The following is a 22,483-nucleotide window of genomic DNA, read 5'->3' as shown; positions in this document are numbered from 1 at the left end:
TAAGGACACAAACAACATTTTATGTTCCTTGTTCACAAAAAATGAACAAGAAAAAACTTAAACCAATTAAGGACAACAATTAAAAAGAAGTTAACGAATTTTGAATTGTTATATAAGCAAGTCAAAAAAAAAAGGGTTTTACTCCTTGAAACCCTATACCTCATTACCAATATTTTGTTATGATTATTTTTTGTTATGAAGACTAAAAAAAAACTATTAAAATAATTTTAAGAAGAAAGTTTTGTATGTTGTTGCTATTCAATCCAATAAAGAAAAACAACAAAATCTGTGGTAGAAAAAAGTTTCTCATTATATCATAGTTAACGAACTTTTTCGTTTTTTTTTTTTCATTTTGTTGGAGGTCGTTTTACTCGTTGATTGATTATGGTTTGGCTTCTTTTTCCACCCTGTGACAGTATCACATTTAATATAGGCATTATGAAAGGGAAGGGATCACGGCAACATTATGCAAAAATAATGATTATCATAAAACTCGGTTCATTAAAATCTGCTTGAGTAATGAAGTATAATGACAATTCAATGAAAAGTAGCCCCCCTTTGAGGAAACCAGAATACAGGAAACCAAATATATACATACATACATACATATTTTGAAGTGATGCCGCAATGTTAAAGTTGACATTTTTATAGATCTGTATATGTGAACATTTGGTATAAAATTTAAACTAGAAAGAGTACAAAATTAAATAAAAAAATGATTCTACTGACAGTCTATGATAACAAGAAATAAAAACCATTTCTCGGCTATTAACAAAAAATGAATCCTCCAACAACTTTTCGAAAAGACTCGTTACTTAGTTTAGATTTTTTTAATTTGTCATCTATTCCGTTCCTGGATGTTTCTTGAACGACAGGTGGCGTATATGGACCTTCTGCTGCAAATGGTTTTACTTCGACCTAGGGATATGGACAGAAGACTGGCTACACGAACAAAATTGCTCACCTTTAAAATTCTTTAAATAAAATCAAAGTTTAGATTGTGGCATCAAAGAGTTTTTTCCAAAATCTCCAGACCCTTATTTTGGAAATTTTTAAATCGATCCGAAAGAACCGTTAGCTGCATTTAAGTATAAATTTTTAACATTATGGTAGACATACCAATAGACGTACATACTTGCTGAGTGGAATATGTACTAAGGAACGGTACTGATCCGCTTTAACATGACAAATTTCAGAATTTATCTTGGTTTCTGTTTGATCTAAAGTGGACACATGTCCTCTAAGGAGATTCTTTAACTTTTGCTAAACGTTAATAACTACGATAAGCTGTGCAAAACGTTTATGAAAAAGAACGGTAAACGGCTTTACCGACAGATATATACCCTCAGTCTGTGTGAATTGAGACTTTTTATGGACAGATCGAATACTGGGCTACACATCCGAAATCCTTTTCACCGAAAATTATGTATTTAGGGGTTTTTTGGAATGTATGAACATGCCGACGAAAATATAGTATCTTTTGCGGTATTTATTTATCTTAACAATTGCGGATGTCGCCATAGACTTTTTTAAGACATCTATCGATCTAAAAAAAATGTCAAAGAATATCTTCTATGAAAATTTCAAAACTATGCACGAACAAAACCTTAATCTGCACAAAAGCAAAGTTTCTGAATTTTTGTAAGGGAGGGTGCGGAAGGACTTGTCCCATACAATCTATTTTCGATTAATGATTTAATTATAAGAGAAATTCTACCATGTCCAAAGGTTGAACGTATGTATGTATGTCAGTCACTCCTTATGGCGCCCACCGGCCAGTTTATTCGGTTACGGTTACATTTTGTAAAACTTTTGGACCATTATGCCCTTGCACTTGCCCACTAAAAAGAGGACCTGACAGAGTAAATTTGGTAAAAAAAAATTCAAAACGATCCTTGAACAGCCCTCAAACTACACTTAAGCGAAAATGTTGAACTTCTGTGTGGGAGGTACCCGAAGGTGTTGTCCGATATAGATCTTCTTGGATATGTATGGTTTTTGCCAAATCCGACACTCAATTCGTAATTATTGGTGCTCATCTGTCATTTTAGATAGTGTCGGCAAGATTTTTACAGCTTTTGGGTAACTGAAAATATTGTTCGATATAGACCTTCTTGAAACTTGATGTAGGTTTGGAAGAAATTTTACAATAGGCAAAGTTTCGGACAAATCGGATACTCAGTTCGTAAGTTACCAGTCATTCATCAGTCATTTTAGTTGGTGGCGACGGGATTTTGTTATCCCATAGGAGTTACGGGGGCAACATACTGCGAAAAGAATCAAAAGGATCCGATACATGTCCTTAAAGTGCAATTGTGCGAAAAATTTTAAAACTTCATATGGTACCTGAAGGAATAGAACTATATTGTCAATATTTCATCCTACTCTACATAGGGATAAAATATTACGATGTACAAAGTTTGGGCCAAATCGATTATTTCCTTCCAGAGTTATTTTACGCACCATTTTATCGAAAATTTGTTAAATTTTTCCAAAAAGATTGAATCAAGGGAGACAACTCTGATACCAATGAGTACACGCCGATTCATATTTACTTAATGATATGGGACCTACTTTTTATCGACGAGTCCGAATTGAGTATCCCACATCACCGCGTTCTCATTTCTGAAATACTCAGGAAGTACAACATTTTTGATGTTTTGATCAGTGATTGAACCGTAGATGTTCTGACTGCAAAGCGGACGTGCTTACCACTGCACCACGGTGGCTGCCGGTAGAAATATTACGATGTGCAAAGTATGGACCAAATCGGTTACTACCTCCGAGAGTTATAGTACGCACCATTTTTGCGAAAAATTTTAAACTTTTCTGGGGGAGGCCTCGGGTGGACCTATGTGGCCCATCTTCGAACCTGATTTAAGTTTGGACAAACTATATGTCCATGAGACAATTTTTTGATCGAATTATACCCTCGTTAGCGTAAAGGCTGATGTCCTGCACTTTTGAAGGAAGGATTGGGCGGATATATTCCAAACCAGATTTATATCGGGAAGAAATACAACGATGTGTAAAGTTTGGACCAAATCGGTTATTCCGTTCGAGAGTTATCGTGTGCGAAAATTTTTGATTTGTTGTCAAGGATGTATTCGAAGGAATGGACTCATATAGACCATCTTCGAACCTACACTAAGTTTGGACAAAAGATTACTAGATCCGCAGTTTGGACAAAAGATTACTAGATCCGCAGTTTGGACCTAATCGGTTGGACCGTTCCGCCAGATGGACGGACGGTCATAGCTAAATGAAATCCATAGTGTCTAAATCGGATTTCGTCTGAACTTATTACTGTATGAATAAATATTTTTGATCGCATCAAAGGGTATATCGAAGGTATATAGCCTAAGCATGAAGGCTCAGGGTATGAATACTTTGGCTGAGGCGATGGGTTAGTAATTCGCGACTATCAGTCATGAGGTCCAACGACGATGATGTCTACATATTTTTGGACCATATACATATGTAGGTCATAAGTTTTTCTGTCTGGTCATCATGGTCTGTCTAACTAAAAGGTTTTTTTCGAGCGGCACTATGATCTTATTGTCGCGGTCTTGTCATACCAACATGAACCAACCTAATCTCCGCAAGCATCTTCATGACCATTATAAGCAAATCAGCACGTGGAATGCCGGGACTTGTTTCAGAGTATATACTATTTAAGCGCATACATATGTACATAGAAGCGACAAGGCCGATAGAACTGCCTTAAAGAGAGTGTGCTGGAAATTGATAGGAGTGTAAAACAAGATTCAGAAGGAGGTCCGAAAAATTATAAATGGGAGCAACATCCTCATGTGTGTATACGATCTGGAAAAAGACATAGATGACAAAAATGTGGAATTGTTAGCCCGACAATAAAAGGCGAAAAGACCAAGGGGTCGATAATGGATTGCAGCCCAATTCCAGTTGCGTTGTCGACAGCAAATTTAATTTCTGCATCGAAATTCATACTTTTTTACAATTAAATTAATAGCTGAAGTTTCAAACCACTGATATTGAATGGATTTGACAAAAATTTGTGTCGTTTCAGTTATTTTAATTGTATGATTTTCTCATCTGGCAACGCAACTACGGTTGAGTTTTTATCTATAATCGACCCCCAAGGTAATGGTGTAAACTTAAAAAAACTTCTAGTAGCCTCGAGCATACACAGGATGGTGGTAAATAAGACTTCGATATAATTAGCGAATTTTTCTTACTCCGAAGTGCTGGCAGACGTCAGTTCTGATATTAAAGGAATACTGTCAGATAAATAATATGTTAATTTCTAAATATAGATCTTCAAATGAGAAATGCATTCGGTTGGATACAAATTCTGTGTTAATTTTTAAAGATCTACCTTAAGGCTCTATCTGGTATTTTCACTATTTTCATTGTAGCCTAGAGAGGACCTTATGTATTCTCTACACACCCTCCGAAAAACTATGTTCGCTTACGGCGGACCGTAATGTGAAATGTTCAATTATTACATTACAAAAAGCTTCTCGGAGACTATGTTCGCTCAGTGCGGTTCGTACAGAGTACTCTCTTGGTAGTGGAATTTCTCTGCAATTTATCCCTGAAACTATGTTTGTTCAGTTCGAATCGTAGTGAGAACTTTCCAATATGCACAATTTGACTCAACCTTGCATCACTTTCGGTTTTTATACACAAATCATTTATCTGTCAACTATTCAAATGAACGGAACTGGTCAGTCAGACTGCTAAAACAATGCAATATGGAGTTTTTTGGTATTTATTCCAAAAAGTTAAGTTAAGTATAGTCAGTTTGATGTGGGTTGGGTCGTTTTGGCGCTGAGAGCCTCACATATACCTATACATAATCTTCTATTGTTCATCTTACTATTTATTATTAGAAAGGCCGGCCCACTATGATCACAAACATTATTTAATAATTACGAAATTAACCCGTAGATACAATAGAAATAGAATTGTTCAATTAGCTCATCTCTTATTCAAATCCAATTGTGATTATAATTATTGTTCAATAAACAAAAATTGTGTCAACTTGAATAATATTCAAATAATATGTATGTGGGTGGTTTTCATAAAAGTTCACGTTCACACAAATTACAGCAGTGGAAGGCGTTATTAGAAATTCATTCACATTTGGGTAAAAGTTCTATTGGCATTGATATACAACGTTTTCAAATTAATTATTGCTTATTTAAGCAATAAATCCTACATTGAAAATAGAACATCGTTTCAATTGTTATATGATTATACATTGAGGTTAGTAGAATTTATTACGTATGTCAGATACTAACAACTTGGCAATGAAATTAAAAAAAAAGGTTTTCCAAAAATATAATTATTTTAATAGTTTGCCTTCATGTGGTTAACTCAAATAGTCTGAATTTCACTACTGATAATAATATAAAATTATAATTATAATAAAAATAGTTCTAAAAAGATGTCCTTCGCAAAACTTACTAAAATAAATGAAGACATGTCTATTACTCCAAAAATTGTTGTCCCCAGAAGAAGATTGATCAAAATGATTTGAAAATACATCCGCGGCATTTGTGAGTTATACACAGAGTGAAAAAAAGTTGATTCAAAATCAACACCGTATGGTGTCAACATGAGCACAGGCGTGTTCAATTATTCTTCACGGCTATTTTCATTATTTTTTTGAATCTGACCACTAATGGTATCAATATGAGCAAATGTGTGATGAATTTGTAATAATTCGATCACAAACGTGTTCACTTTGACAACGGCGTGCTCATTTTGACCAAAAACGGCGTTCATACACAACAGACAACAGATTTGGTGTCATTTTTCTCTGGGTGTACTCAGTATATAAGATAGGCCGGGGCGATTTGTATGGAAGGAAAAAAGTGTTATCGGGCGCCTGGAGATTCTGATTCTTGGGATTGTACTGAGCAAAAAAGTCAACTAGACCATATGTCTACGGTGAAAATCGAGCCCCCGGATATTGACTTGAAGTTTTTTTCAAGGATTTTTGGATATTTTGGCATATAACAACCAAACCACTGAGATTTTCGATCCAACACAAAGACAACAATTGTAGCCAAGACAATAATAAAGAACTCTCTAGTACATTGCAAAAGCATTGGAACTCTCCTTCAGGTAGTTATGGCCTCGAGAAGGTGCACATTTTTCGGAAAATATCGATAAACGACACTGTGCTACAAAATGGAACTCAAAGTCAGTGGGTGGAAAATTTCTTTTGGAGATGAAAGCCCTTGGTGAGTGTACTGAGAACCCAAAAGGAAATTTTCACCATAGGTCAAGTTTCCGAGATATTGCGTGATTAATGGTTTAATTTTGGCCCCTTAATTTGTGATCAAATAGCTTTATATCTCTCTAAAGCGTTATTGTAGCTTCATTTTGACATTACATGTCTTCAGTCAAATCGAATGGTGAATCTTTTTGTAGAATATTTCATCCGTCTAACTCAATTCCTTTCATGTCCTTTTCGTCCTTTATTTTTTGAACCGTAGTAAAAGTACCACAAGGCGAGATTTTACAGCATCCAAATATTCTACAAAAATTTTGTTCAGAAGATTTTAGGTACGGTTCTCATTGATGACCAATCGATATTTCCCCGTTTTCATGGTCCTTTTTGACATTTTACCGGTTTTTGTTCAGAAAACTATGTTTTGTTCGTTTTTGTTCGTTTTATTCTTATTGGTCTGTGGTGCTTCTGAAATACTTACCATAAATAGCTCTTGTAACGACGAACACGTTAATAACAAATTTTATTGGAGGACAGATCCGGTTATCTAAATTTTTGAACCGGATATTCTGATATTAAAACCGATTTTGGAACCGGTTTTAAGTAACCGATTAACCGAATATGTATATCATTAGATAGCTAATAAAATGGTCAATCAAATGACAGCAAGTAGCTGATTACAACTTTGTCGGTTACGAAGCATTTCAAAATAAATATTGAACAAAACAAAAAACATTATAGTTTTGGATAAAATGTAAGAAAAGTAAGAAATAGAACATTTTATAATTTTGCGCTATGGAAAAATGATAAGGTCAGTTATTGACGTGGTTCAAACTTCTGAGTTATGGCGAATATAATTCATTCTTGATGAACTTTAAGTGCATGACAAAAAAAAAAAACAACGTAACACAAATTCATCTCGCCATAACTCAGAAGTTTGACCTATGACATAACCGCCTTTCCAGATTTATAATATTATCTTAATCGACTTTCATCGCCAAAAAGAACCCAGTGATATTTTACATCATAATCGGTTTAAGAACGCGGTTTTTCTTGATGTAATCAGCTACTTGCTGTCATTTGATTGACCATTTTATTAGCTTTCTAATGATATACATATTCGGTTAATCGGTTACTTAAAACCGGTTCCAAAATCGGTTTTAATATCAGAATATCGGGTTCAAAAATTTAGATAACCGGATCTGTCCTCCAATAAAATTTGTTATTAACGTGTTCGTCATTACAAGAGCTATTTATGGTAAGTATTTCAGAAGCACCACAGACCAATAACGAATATACATACATAAAAACAAAACATAGTTTTCTGAACAAAAACCGGTAAAATGTCAAAAAGGACCATGAAAACGGGGAAATATCGATTGGTCATCAATGAGAACCGTACCTAAAATCTTCTGAACAACATTTTTGTAGAATATTTGAATGCTGTAAAATCTCGCCTTGTGGTACTTTTACTACGGTTCAAAAAATAAAGGACGAAAAGGAATTGAGTTAGAGGGATGAAATATTCTACAAAAAGATTCACCATTCGATTTGACTGAAGACATGTAATGTCAAAATGAAGCTACAATAACGCTTTAGAGAGATATAAAGCTATTTGATCACAAATTAAGGGGCCAAAATTAAACCATTAATCACGCAATATCTCGGAAACTTGACCTATGGTGAAAATTTCCTTTTGGGTTCTCAGTACACTCACCAAGGGCTTTCATCTCCAAAAGAAATTTTCCACCCACTGACTTTGAGTTCCATTTTGTAGCACAGTGTCGTTTATCGATATTTTCCGAAAAATTTGCACCACTCGAGGCCATAACTACCTGAAGGAGAGTTCCAATGCTTTTGCAATGTACTAGAGAGTTCTTTATTATTGTCTTGGCTACAATTGTTGTCTTTGTGTTGGATCAAAAAACTCAGTGGTTTGGTTGTTATATGCCAAAATATCCAAAAATCCTTGAAAAAAACTTCAAGTCAATATCCTGGGGCTCGATTTTCACCGTAGACATATGGTCTAGTTGACTTTTTTGCTCAGTACAATCCCAAGAATCAGAAACTCCAGGCGCCCGTGATGGTGTTCAAATCGCCCCACTCTAATATAAGAGCATCAGCTTCAGCACACAAATAGTAACATGTATAATCCACCCTATTATAGATTGTTTGCATTTCAATTTCATTCCTAACAATTATTATATCATTTTCGATTATTTATGTAATTAATTGTTGATTGTTGTGTCATTCTGTCATTCTTTCCTGAAAGCAGTGAAAGCTCAACTATTCAACAGCAATAAATTTATATGTCACATTTTGATAGTAAATCTATACAAAGACCATAGGAACAATGTGTATGTAGGCAAGATTATTTGAATAAAATAAATATGCACGCTTATGGAGGATTCACCCACACAAAACATTCTGTGTTATTTCAGAAATTATTTTACATTATCGTATACCTACTTAGTAACCAGTAAAAAAGTTAAAACACATTTCAATCATTATATAGTTTACCCTCTGGATAGCTAAACTCTGCATTTTTATACGTCATGGAAAACAAACTCGATTTGTTAGGGATAAATCTAAACGAAGGTAGCGGCCTCGTCTTTTAGCCAACACAAGAAATAAACAATTACCGACCTTAGCGTGTATATTAGGCCGGGGCGATTTGAAAACGTTAATGGGCCCTTCGAGTTTCTGATTCCTGGGATTGAACTGAGCAAAAAAGTCCATTGGACCATATGTCTATGATGAAAATCGAGCCTCCCGATTTTGACTTGAAGTTTTTTATTGACGTTTTTTGGATGTTTTGGCATATAACAGCCAAACCATTCAGGTTTGCGATCCAACACAAAGAACAAAATTGTAGCCAACACAATAATTAAGAACTCTCTAGAACATCGCAAACCTATTGGAATGCTCCTCCAGGCAGTTTTGGCCTTGAGAAAGTGCACAAAATTTGATCAGAAAAATATTCAAGCGTTCTGTTATAAAATTCTATCGGGAGGCTCGATTTTCATCATAGACATATGGTCCAGTGGACTTTTTTGCTCAGGGCCCATTAAAGTTTTTTTTTTCACATAAATCGCCCCGGCCTAGTGCATATGCCTCCATTAATGTAATGCTTCAATTTGTATTATCTCAATTGTACAACAAACATAGCTTTATGCAAAATGCATTAAATTAAATAGAAATAAAAGGACAAAATGTAGATAGTAATGGACTATATCCTCTATCGAGGACATAACAAGTTCAACCAACCAAAATCCATTAGAAAATTAATAAAACCAAATTTAGAAAAAAAGAGAACAAAATTTGTGGAAATAGTTAAATGGAGTTCTGAATCTGAAAGAGCAATGTCGATGTACAGTGAAAGAATTAGATATATGAGTAATAGAATCTAACTCTGTCAGTGTTCATAAAAGCTCTGTTTAAAATCGATGTTCCATTTTTATGATCAACTGACAAAAGCCTGGCATTGGGCTACCCAACAAAAATTTGGAATCCACCCAATATATACCACCCAAATAGCGAATTACAAAGTGATGTAAACATGCCCATTACAAAGTTTACAAGGCAAAACCTTCATCTTACTCATTATTTAGTAATGAGTAACGGTTCCACAGACTACGTGTCCGCCTTCAAAACCACAAGTACGAGTTCAACGCTCACCGTCAGCAAACAATTATTTTGTTAGCAAAAATACGTAGAGTAGTTGATGTACTTGTAAGCGTTTAAACAATCGCTGATGTCCGTAAGTGTGGCATAGTGTGTTTAGCTTGAGTTCAGAACTGTGCATTTCAATTTCATAATATATTTCATATAATAAAAATGCAGACTGTGGTGAAATTGAAAATAAATTCATCTTAACCGTTCTAAAAATAGAACATAAATTGTTGTGCTTATTTCAGCTTAGCGGAAACAATGTATATATGTTTACAACCCTGATTGCCAAGACATAGCTGTATACTAAACTGGTTTTAACTCAAAATCGATGTTGGATTTTTTTTATGCGGCACCCTCCTAAAGTGTTAAATTTTGTTAGATTGTCAACGTTTGAGAAGAATCGGAATATGTTAACACGTGCCACTTGATCTCAAAGTTCCCATAGTAATTTGTATGGGACCAAAGGTGAATTTTAACAAAATTGCTCTAAAGGCCACATTTATTGTCCAATCAATGGGAAAATTTTACCAGTAATTTCTGTGGCTAAACAAGTAATCCTACAAAAAATTGTGAATCAGCAGGATTTTAATATAAGGGTATATTATATAGGCCCCAATTGACCAAATATACTATTGGAGCAATATCAAAATTTTACCCGACTGGCAATTTCGTGAAAATTTAATTTAAAGCTTAAATCCCTATGGATCAAAACATTGAAGCTGCTGCACATACCTGATCAAACAATCTGTTCAAATTGTACAAAACTTATGGAAGAGTACGATCGGTACAGAAAAAACAAAACGTTGATTTTTTGAAGGAACAGTTTTACATCACCAACGTAAAAGGCGATTGTATGTGCAAAGAGAAAAAAGAAACTCTACAAACTGCACATTGAGAGCAAAGGTCACAACTGTATCCGCGATATCTGACTGTTCCGAAAGTAGCACAGACTCATCCGACAGCATTACAGATTGTCCTTGGCAGAATTACAATGCAGCATCAACAAGCAAAAGGAAGCATAACCCAACAAGCATTGCAAGCCGCTTTGTCATAACTCCAAGCTGTCGTTCCACAACATAGCAAGGATGTGCCACCAGTATTGAAATCTCAAGCCCTTGTCAGTCAGGAATCCACTAGGCTACCTACAAGTAAGTTGGTCAGTTGAAGAAGTACTTGGTAAGCAAGCTTTATTGAGAGTAGTGGAGCATGCTGTTTGACGACAAATACCTTGAGGTTCTTGAATATCAGACAGTGGTACTCAAGAATTAATCTATAGAAATTAAGTTGTCTGAGCTCACATAGAAGGACCCTAGAATGTGTCAGAAGGACCCTAGAATGAGTTAGACGAGTTCGAATTGTGGGGATCAGTTGTGATGATTGTTGCCGATACAACAAACGTGAATACCAGCTAAATGATAGGCCTGATAGTTCGAATTGAAACTTTATCGAATACCGGCTATAGGGGATTTTCACAATTTTGTGGACGTACGAACTTGCAGACAAAAAAACGCTCAAAAGTGTTGCAGTTGTGGTACCTGAAGGAATGGGCCACATTGTCTATTTTAGAAGTGGATCTTATTGACTCTCAACATTCTTTTTGCGTCCAATTTTCGGTATTTGGAGAATATTAGCTACGTTTTTTGATCGAACTACCTGTAATTTGACATTTGAGATTGCCAATGGTCTCAAAACTTCTACTTTAAAAATTGGTCACAGTTAGTCACCGTATAATTTACAGCTTTTAGACCATTATATCAGGAAGTGTGGACTTGCCTACGAAAAATATAATATCGCTGTCAAAAGGACCACAAGGAGTACCTTCGGTAAACATTTTCAAAGCATCTGCGAACAGACCCTAAATTGCACTTAAACAAAAATTTTGAACTTTTGTGGGAGACGTAAACTATGTTTGGGCAAAATATTTCGAGATCCAAAGTTTGGACCAAATCGGTTGCTCCAGTTACGACATATCGTGCGTACCACTTTAGTGAATAGTTTTGAACTTTTGTGTGGTGGAGATACCGGAAGGATTGGGCCGATAAGCACCATCTAGGAACTTTATCTAGGATTCAAAGAAATATTATGTTATGCCAAGTTTGGACAAACGGAGTAACTGAGATTAAGGAAACAGGCGGCTGCAGAAGTATCTCTTCCATCATCCCTTTTGTAAAGTTTAAACAGATCTCAAAAATCTGCACTTCAAGCTGGATTTCTCGTGCAATTTTAGATCTTCTTGCGTTAATTATACTGTCTGAAACCCGGAACAGGTTGCGTAAAATTTGTTTATTCCTTTCTTACCCATGGGCTGACCATTGGTGTAGTAATCAATTGTTCCGTTCTGAAGATTTTGAAGGCCTATCCATAGCTCTGAAATGCTTGAAGGAAGACCCACTCGAAAAAAGATGAATCTCCAGTCAAGTTGATTTCAATCATATCTACTTGTCAAAAATGCTGAAAATTAAAATTATTTTGAAGGTGCGTGAGGTTTTTTTATAGAATAAAAAAAACTCATCAAAATATGATACAACGATATGAGATTGCAAACGAAAAATCATAACCCTAATAAATGTACCCCCGAAGAATACCTGTTGTAAAAATTTCCAAACAATCCGAGACACGTCCTTAAACTGCACTTTTGAGTAAAATTTTGAAATTATGTTTGGGAGATACCCGAATGGGAGGATCGATATAGTCCATATTTGAACCTCAGCTATGTATGGAATGAATATTACGAGGGGCAAAGTTTAAGCCTCGAAAATCATCACGCGGGCACCATTTAAGGGAGGTAGCCGAAGGTCCAAAGTAGTAACAACTTCCAAATCAACTTACCCATTATTTTCACAAGGACATGTCGCACCAATTTTACTTTAATTTGGCTCTCTGCAGCATTTGAACGTGTGAGCTTCAGGTTTGTAGCCAAGCACCCTGCGTGGTGCAAATTGTTTGCCGACAGTGAGCGTTCACCACATAACTCTCGAATTTGTAGTAGCCGTACTCTCGTCTTAGTAATGAGTAAAGTAAGTAGTTTTGCCTTGTAAAGTTTGTAAGAAATAACTCATTATTTTTAGCCTACTGATAATGCAGAAAGTAGCTTGTTTACATTACTTTGTAATGTGTTATTCGGATCATATGGCTCCGAAATATTTGCTGAGTACGTAACAATGTAACAATTTTTATTGCTAAAATATAGAACAGGATATGTATAAAACTCGAAAAAAATATTATCGGGTATGTTCTGAGAAACACTTCACGCCTCAAGCATCACGCTAATTTTTTTCGAGTACTTTATGGACGGACAAGTTTATACTTTTAATTTTTAATACCCTTATGAATCTTAGTCTCATGAAATTTGCAAAAAATAGGAGTACTAAGGTGTGTGTGTCTCAGAACATACCCGTAAAATATTTTAAGATACTCTCTTGAAACTTTCTTTTAAAAATTTGGTAACACTTTGTAGATAGAGTTAAATTTTTTCTAATAGGTTTCAGTTGCTTCCAGGAAGGAAATTCCCTAATTCCATACATTAAAAAATAAATTAAATTATTTTAGAAAGATCAATTTTCTGTTATTTATATTTCCCATTGTTTTTGACTTAACCAATTAAAAAACATATACAAAGACGCACACATACACACAAAAATTAAAAACAAACAAATTTGTTTTGCTAATTAATTTCATCAACAACGTTAATTGTAATGTGAAAAATAACTTAAAACGCACTGTAAACATTTTTTGCTTGGCTATAGAATGGTGTTGCGAATTCTAAGAGGTAAAATAGAAAAAAATGCTGGTAGTAAGTGGGTGGTAAGTAATTTGTTGGAACGAAAATAAAACGGAACGTAATATTAAATATTTTTTGTTTTTCATAAAAAAGAAAATATTTGCATATTAAGAATGAAAAAGAAAAAAACTGAAAAAAACTCAACGGAACTATAACTGAACGTAACGATAAATTATTTATGTATATAAAAAACATTTGTAGTATGAAAGAATATCAAAAACAATATAAAAAAGAAACGTAACTGCAACGTAACTTAACGTAACGTATAACAAAAACTTGTTGAAAAAGTTAACGTGAACGTGTAACGAAAACGCAATGTTTTGATTAATTGCTTGGTTGTTTGTAAAAATTTGCTAATTACGTTACTGAATCACTAACTGCTGTTGTCGTTGCCGTCATCCTTATCATCATCATCATCACATCGTAGACATCTTCTTCATTATTTCCGCTGGAGTTCAATAGAACTTATCATCTTTTAAATGTCTCTCAAGCTCGTTCTCTAATATCAACACACACATGTGAGCAAGCGATGCCAGGCCATATTTTCAATTAGTAGACACGTAGTTAAGTAACGTAGAATAAACAGTTAAACGCTGAGATTCATTTGATTGTTTAAGACATCAAGTTATCGCCTAAGGCCAACAACCAGTTACCATAAAATATTGAAAATTTAACATGTGTGTGTAAATATTGATAAGAGAGGGAGGTTTCAGGTGTTTAAAAAAATAAGGAAATAAAAAATGAAAAAAGAAGGATTATTTTTTACATTTCATAGTTTATCGTTGTTTTTGTTGTTGCTTTGCATTCTTTATACAAAAGAAGAAACAAATATTAAAGAAAAACAAACTAAATTAAAACAGCTTTTCCACTTCATTTTTTTAGAACACAAAAATTAATAAAAGACAACTAAAGAAATATGTTGGATTTTTTCATTTCTGTTGCACTAACAATCATCTATATATCATGATGCAAAAAGCAAGGTTATTGGATTGATGGAATTCAGGGTAGTGGTGAGTAAAGGCTTACAGGTAAATGATGGGATGGGAGGTATGTGTGTGACATGGAATGAGGACTGGGATAAAAAAAGAAAATAACTGACAAACTGAAAGCGCTTTTAATGGATATGAGCAAAAGAAATAAAAAATAGAAATAAAACTTACATCCGTTTGCAGCCTTTGTGCCTCCTGTTCCGTTTCGAAGGTTACAAAACCGTAACCTTTACTGACACCAGCTCGATCGACAATAATTTTTGTTGATTTCACATTGCCATAGGCGGAAAAAACGCGACACAAATCGGATTCCGTTGTGTCGCCGCTGAAAAAAGAAAAAAATTGCATTAATTTTTCTGAAAGCATGGAAATTGATATGAGTGAATACGTATTCGCAGGGAAGGAAAACAAAAAAGCTACAACAAAGAGTTCATTTCATTTATAACACCCAAAGGCAATGTCGCATTGCTATTTTTCCATTTTCACTTAACAACGCATTTATCTGCTGCACCTTTCAAACAAAAAACCAGTAGTTGTTGTTTTACGGGAAGGCTTGTAATTTATGGATAATTAAATTTTCACACTACAAAAAGGAATACAGCCCCCCTGAACTGCATTGCAGATATTAAATAATATCGAATTAATAAACTAATTAAAATTGTTGGAAAAGTGACGAAGAGATAAAATATCACTATAAAGCTAATAAAAGGACGATACAATAAGTGATTAATTAATTTAAATTAATTAGTCCTCATGTACTGAATACTGTATTTGATAAAGCAAATAAAAAATCTTGAGAACAACAAAGTAAATATTGTGGAGACCCAAAAATGGATACTATATTATTATTAAAAATATTTTTATAATAATTCGAATATACAAATTTCGAATGATTTGTGATATAAATCGTCACCATAAATGCCCGAAGACGTAACCCACAAAATCAAAACTTTACAGGAGAAGCACAAAACGTTATAAAATGAAAAACTGTTTTATGGAATATTAATCTTATGAGGGCGAGTATTTGGGATATTATCAATCCTACACGAATGGTAGTAATTAATGAAACCAAAACCGCGGAAACGCTTGGTTTTGGGATCCGTCGTTACAACAAAATCTGCAATATTATCCCATTTTCCGAAATACCATTTCTTCATAGGATCGTTATTTTTTAACGTAGAAGCTTGAAATTTTTCCAGATCATGTATTTTAGCTTTATGTATCAGATCCCATCAAAAATCGATTTGCGTGTCGGTTACGTCTTTGGGCATTTATGGTGACGAAATGCTAGTTTCCAAGCTTAGCCTTCGTTCACCCACTAAAAACACCATTCAATATGCCTTATGATCGGTCTAACCACCCGTGAAACGTAGAATAGTGGTTGAATGTGTGGGGCTTCGGTGGATTCCTAATTTTTCAATATACCTCTTAGGTCAAAATAGCTCAATTCGAAAGAGAATTAATTCAAATATCACTCTAAAAATGACCTTCGCCTTAATAAGGCAAAACAAAAAAAAAATATTTTTATTATCCGTATAATTTGGGATGTTCACATTGTCCTTACTAATCTTTTAGGGATTATACTGATTTGACTATTCATAAAGCATCATCTGGATTTTATAAATCCAGTATAAAACTCGCATAATTTACATACACCATTGAGAGTATTGTTATATCCAAATCTGAACCGATATGGACCAAAGTTGGTATTTTCCATTCTTATGCCCTCATAAGTACTTGTACAAAAATTCATCATCCTAGGTCAAGTCTTTCCATTTTTTGTCCACGTTTACAAGGAAGCGGCACCACTGTGTGCCGTGACCAACACAGAAAAACGACACAACTACAATGATATAAACACTGAGGTGGCAGCCGCTGCCCGGAACTTTGATCTATTGTGGTTCCCGGTCAATTCGGTATCGAAGAACCCGCCACCGTGGGACAATAAATGTAACATTCAAGATCAGATGTTTAAAATATCGTCCATTAAAATACCACCGCACACTGGTCGAAATATAAAAATTAAACTATAAAATTGCGAAATGTTTTTCATTGTTGTTGTAAATATGCTTTGAGCTATTCACTATCCAATGCAAGAAACATTGCTGTATCAGATTTTAAGAAAATTGTTGCAAAACATCTTGCTTAATATTTTTATAATTGTTAAATAAATTCTTAATAAAACTAAACAAAGTTTATTTTTAATTAATAGGGGAGTCTGTAAATTGAATGAAAAAAACTAGTTTGGTGCTGGAAGTACATAGTTATATAGCAATAAGTATTCAAAAATTATTATTTCTCTTGTGCTTTTTAGTGTAATATACTTTTGTTAAATGGAGCGTAACTCAAATGTCCAGTCCAATTATTTGTCCACAAATTGAATTAGACTTCCTTGATTCCGAGTAATCAACTTTTGGCTGCAACTAGTCGCAGCTCTTGCTGATAAATGCATGGAAAATGTAGCTTATATCCTCAAAATACCAAAAATCGGACGGTACAGATATATGGGGGCCATATCAAAACTTTGACCTATGTTAACAATTGTGGGTGAAGAAGATGTATAACGAACGAGAACCTCCAAAGCCGAAATTCAGCTTATTTGGTCTGAAAAGGTACCGTTATATGGGGGCAATATCAAAACGTAGACCTATGCCCACAAGAATGTGGAGAATGTTTGTGTCCACTGGGTACTCCTAATTTGGGCGAAAAATTTAGCGAAATCCCCCAAAATACTGAAAAATCGGGAGGTACCAAAAATAACCTATACCCAAACGTGTAACTATGTCCACAATTTTTGGTTGAAAAATTTAGTGACCACACAAGGAACCCTAAGTACCAAATTGCAACAAATTTGGAAGGAATGGGTGGCTTAAATCCACAAAATACCGAATATCACAAGGTACCGTTATATGGGGGCTATACCAAAATATTAGCCAAAGTTGTTAATATTTAGTCCATTATTATCCATGGACACATACTGAGTTTGTGCAAAATTTCAGAAACATATCTCCATTCGTTTGCAAGTTATTAATTTCGCGCCGCAAGATCAGTGATTTCGACCAGTGTGAACCCGTAAGAACATTTTTTTATAAAAACAAGTAAGCAAGTATGAGTCAGCTGTACTGACGGAGATATACCCTCAGCCTCTGACCAAAAGAGAAGCAAACACGATAATTATGACGAATATAAAATATATTGATTTTGTATCACAGTATGCTTCAAAATACGTGGAATCTGTAGTTACCGCAATGTCTGGATACCTAGTGGATGACATATACCAAACAATTTTAGTAAGCAAACTTCTGATTCATAGAGAAACACGGTGCTCTTGAAACAATTTTAAATGGAAGGTGCTTACACCTGGGAAGTTTTTGCGGATTCTGAAACTACAATGTTTATAGATGAGAAAAATCAAAAAACAAAAAAAATCGCCGGAGCGCTTTTTAAATAAATCGCGATTAAAGTTGACATTTTTAGGGGTTGTTTAGGTTTTCACAATTTTGCTTAGAAACCGCAAGTCATATCAAAATGGGAATAAAAATGTTGTAGCTATGAAAATTCTCTACAAGATTGACCTTTATGGTATTCTCACCGGTTTTACCGTTTTTGAGATATAGAAGTTCAAATTGGGACAATTCAAATTCAATTCAATTCTGTATCGCCCCCTTAAAAAACAATGACATGACTCCAAATTCCCAACTTAAACTTATATATGTAAAAAATTTTACAACTTAGGATAAGTTACTTAAATCAGTCTTGTAGAGAATTTTCACAGCTTTAAGATTTTCTCAGGTCCCATATCGATAAGGCTTACCGTATTCCAGCTAAATCGCGAAACCCTAACAAAAAAACCTAAAAATGTAAACTAAGCTTCTTTATCTCAAAAATGGTACAGGCCGGGAACAAATGATAAACGTCAATCCTCTAGAGAATTTTCACAGCTATAACATTTTCTTTACCTCCATTTCGATTGGACTTGCGGTTTCCAAACAAAATCGTATAAACCTAAAAAACATCTAAAAATGTGAATTTTGACCGCGATTTATTTAAAAATGCCTACAGCGATTTTTACTTGTTTTTGGATTTTTCTCATCTATGAACACTGCTGTTTCAGAATTCACAAAAATTTCCCTGTGCAAGCGGTTTTCATCAAAAGTTAGTTAAGGCGCACCCTTCATGACATTGTTTTATAAGGGGGCGATACAGTCAGTGCATTGTCCCAATTTGAACTTATATATCTCAAAAATGGAAAAAACTACGAAAATACCATAAAGGTCGATCTTGTAGAGAATTTTCATAGCTACAACATTTTCTTTAGTCCCATTTTGATAAGACTTGCGGTTTCTAAGCAAAATCGTGAAAACCTAAACAGTCCCTAAAAATGGCAACTTAAATGGCGATTTATTTAAAAAGCGCTCCGGCGATTTTTTTTTTGTTTTTTGATTTTTCTCATTTATGAACATTGTAGTTTCAGAATCCGCAAAAACTTCCGAGGTGTAAGCACCTTCCATTTAAAATTGTTTTAAGAGCACCGTGGAAAGTAAACCCACTTAAAGCCACTGGTCGTTTAAACGCCAGAAAAAATGGTTACAAAAATTGACGTAAAACTCGGATATTTTCGCATATTTTTCTTGGGTTTTTTGCTGTTTCTTATAGATTTGTCTGATATCTGTCATTCCACGCTTATAAAGTTTCACTTGGCCTACGCAATTCCACGCATTTGGCCATGATAGAACAAATAAGGTAAAGTAAATACTACAACAAATACAACTCAACAACGACCACATATAACTTTGTTTTTGTTAGTAATGTTAGTGTCACAGGTATATGTAAACACAATAAGGAAATGTCTATAAATTATTGGAATTTAAAAAAAAACTAATAATTTTTCACATTTGATTGAATATTTTGGAAATATTATCGTTACATTTTCAATTTGAATGTTTCTATATCATTCCACTAAATGCATAATTTTATAGATAGTTGAATTCTTGCAAAAATGTTTTCAACGAATTTCCAGCGATCCCAAAAATTTTTGCAAGAATTCAACTATCTGAAGCTATTTTAATCTTTTGTTTTTGAAATCGAAAAAGCACATGTTTATTAGGGTTTTATTTTTTCAAATTTAACAAAATATCACACATATTAACAAATGTTTTACCGCCTCTATAAGCGGCGACACGTCGTTCGGACTTGGTTACATGTCATTGATATGAAGAAGCCTTTATGGTAAATAGCTTTTTTTCGGAATGTTGGGAATCCACCCAACCCCCTCGATGAAGACATCGATATGGACCTCATCAACCTCGATAAGTCATTGTAATCGATGAGGTCCAATCACCAATAAATAAAGCAACTCACTCTTCTTCTTGAAGTTTGAAAGTGCGGATCGTCAGATCGAAATATTTTGTGGAAAATCTAATTAGAATTGTTTTTTGAATAAGGTGACCGACTGCGTCAACAAAGTTGAATTTAAAAATCAATTTAAAGAGTTTTTCTTTAGTTTGCAATCAACAAAACGTAAGTATCGTCTGAATACTTGTTGTGTTTGTTGTAGTTTGCAAATGGTCATATTGTTGTTTCGGTTCAAAATCTACTCTGTGGAATTTGAGCCCCTACAAGTCCATTGGAACTTGTACACGGAATGATATATTTTTTCCTCAAAAAATATATATTCCTAATGTACATCGAAAATAGAAATAAATATATTAAATGCCGTATGGAATTTAACACTAACGTTACAGCCCAGTTCAGTCAGCTGGGTATTGATGTTACCTTATATTCTTCTACCATGGCATTTGGCCTAAAACGCAAGCAATTCAAAAAATCGAATTTTTTGTAATTTTCGACTTTTAATGGAAAATTTAAAAATGCCATATAAATTTAATCATAAATGTTACATTCTATAAATTCAGGGATTTGTTAGTAATGTAGTAAGATTAATTAAAAACCAAGGGATTGTCATGCAAGAACACATCTATATTACCCTTCAAAGTTTTCGCCATTTTTAAAAGAAACCCTGATTGCAGGAAAACTTTTCGTTTTAGTGATAAAAATTATTTGTTAAAAAATGCTTAAGGAGCCTCAAAAATATTATTTTCATATAAAATTTTAAGTATTCTCGCAAAAAAAGGCACGGCGCTAAGTGGGTTAAACGAAGTTTGAAAAATTTTTGGAAAAATTTTGAAAGTTATCTTGCACACTAGCCACTTAAGTATGTGAAAGCAGGAAATTTTGGGCCTTTATCTTAGGAAGTATGGACTTACTCTGAAAAAAAATAGTACTGTTGTAATAGGGACCATAAAAAACAACCTTCTGCATAAAATTTCCCAAATTTTGTATGGAAGGTACCGGAAGGACGGGAACGATATAGTCCATATTCCGACCCGATACATGACTGGACAAAAAAGAAACTCCCTGAGAGATCTATCTTGCGGATTTGCTATTTAAATTGGTGTCGTCATGATTTCTTGGTGCGTTTAGGCCATTATCTCAGGAAGTATTGGCTTATCCTCGTCAAAGGGGCCGCAAGGACAACCTGCTGAAAAAAGAGAGAAGCTCCTAAACTTCACTTTTTCGAATCTTGTGTGGGAGTTACCCGAAGGAGTGGACCGATATAGTCCATATTCGAACCTGATCTATATCTGGAAGGAATAATAGGAAGTTTGGACCAAATCGATTGCTCCTTTCACACCATTTTACAGAAAAATGTTGAGCTTTTGTTGGAAAAGTAGCCGAAGACCGATATGGCCCATCGTCGAATTTAAAGTTTGTACAAAATGCCAAATTTTGGAACGAATCGGTTGATCTTTTTGAGTGTTATCGTGCGCACCAACCAGCCAGACAGATTGACGGACAGGGCTATATAGACTCCAAATTTTCTAAAACAAAGTTCGTCCAAACATACTTGGGGTCTAAGACCATTATTTCGATGAGGCACATATTTTGTCGTATCGAACTATATATACACACAGAGAAGAGATATTGTTGGAACAATCATATTCTAAGTGCAAAATAGTGTATTTTAAAAATCTGAAAATATATATTGTTGTTTCAACCATATATTTTTTATTAGCAAACATGATGACACAAAATATATTGTTGCGCCAACAATACATATTTTAAGAATTTTGAAATACACTATTTTGCTCTTAGAATATGATTGTTTCAACAATATTTTTTCTCTTCGTGTACCCTTAGCCTAAAGGCTGAGGGTATAATTAAGCTATAGCTTTCTCTTACAAAATCCGTTATAGTATTTTTCAATACGAATTATTTGAATTTTATTTGTACTTAAATTATAAGTTGTACTCACTACAAAAATCACAAGTCACATGTTCTGACTTATGGACAAATACCGTCGGAACGAAACAAAATCAAATACACTTTTGAAATTTCCATCTCATGGCAGTTAGAGTTTCCATATGTTGTACCAAAAATTTGACATTCAGTTTTTTTTATTTCTCGCCAATGGTTGAAAGAAACCACGGTGCGACGTAGCCAAAAAACCAACAAGTTAAAGCACAAAAAATTACATAACTCATCTATTTTTCAACCGATTTCATTGATTGTTCGAAAGCCAACAAAATGTCCTTTTTGGTAAAAATAAAATTTATTAGGGTGGTTTAAAAATGTCGGATTTTTTAGGCGGCACCCCCTTAAAGTGTTTATTTTTGTTAGGTTTTAAGATTGCCAAAGTTTGAGCAATGGGAACTAATACCTCGATTTGCGTTGTATCGATTTGCGTTAAGAAAAAATGTAGTAGATTCGATGATTCGATTTGCGTTATTAATAACTAATATTTCTGACTTTGAATTT

The 22,483-nt window shown here is 34.2% G+C and overlaps 1 protein-coding gene across 23 annotated transcripts in view; it reads right to left on the bottom strand.

Moving 5' to 3' along the window:
* bol (boule homolog, RNA binding protein) overlaps window positions 1-22,483 on the bottom strand; it is a 335,751-nt gene that overhangs the window by 61,129 nt on the left and 252,139 nt on the right. For 22 of the 23 annotated variants that reach the window (XR_012412648.1, XR_012412650.1, XR_012412649.1 and 19 more), the window contains one exon: window positions 14,837-14,990. Coding sequence is in view for 19 of the 23 variants with exons in the window: in XM_073984022.1 (XP_073840123.1) it covers window positions 14,837-14,990 (154 nt within the window). In the remaining 4 variants the exon portion in view is untranslated. Of the gene's footprint in view, window positions 1-14,042; window positions 14,273-14,836; window positions 14,991-22,483 lie in introns of those variants that run through there. The other variant, XM_073984029.1, reaches the window with a different exon arrangement.

This window comes from Musca autumnalis, unplaced genomic scaffold (genome assembly GCF_047663935.1).
Source record: "Musca autumnalis isolate F117 unplaced genomic scaffold, ASM4766393v1 scaffold_4, whole genome shotgun sequence".
Lineage (NCBI taxonomy): Eukaryota > Metazoa > Arthropoda > Insecta > Diptera > Muscidae > Musca > Musca autumnalis.
Note: the sequence above shows the minus strand (reverse complement) of the source record. Positions and strands in the feature narration are given on the sequence as shown.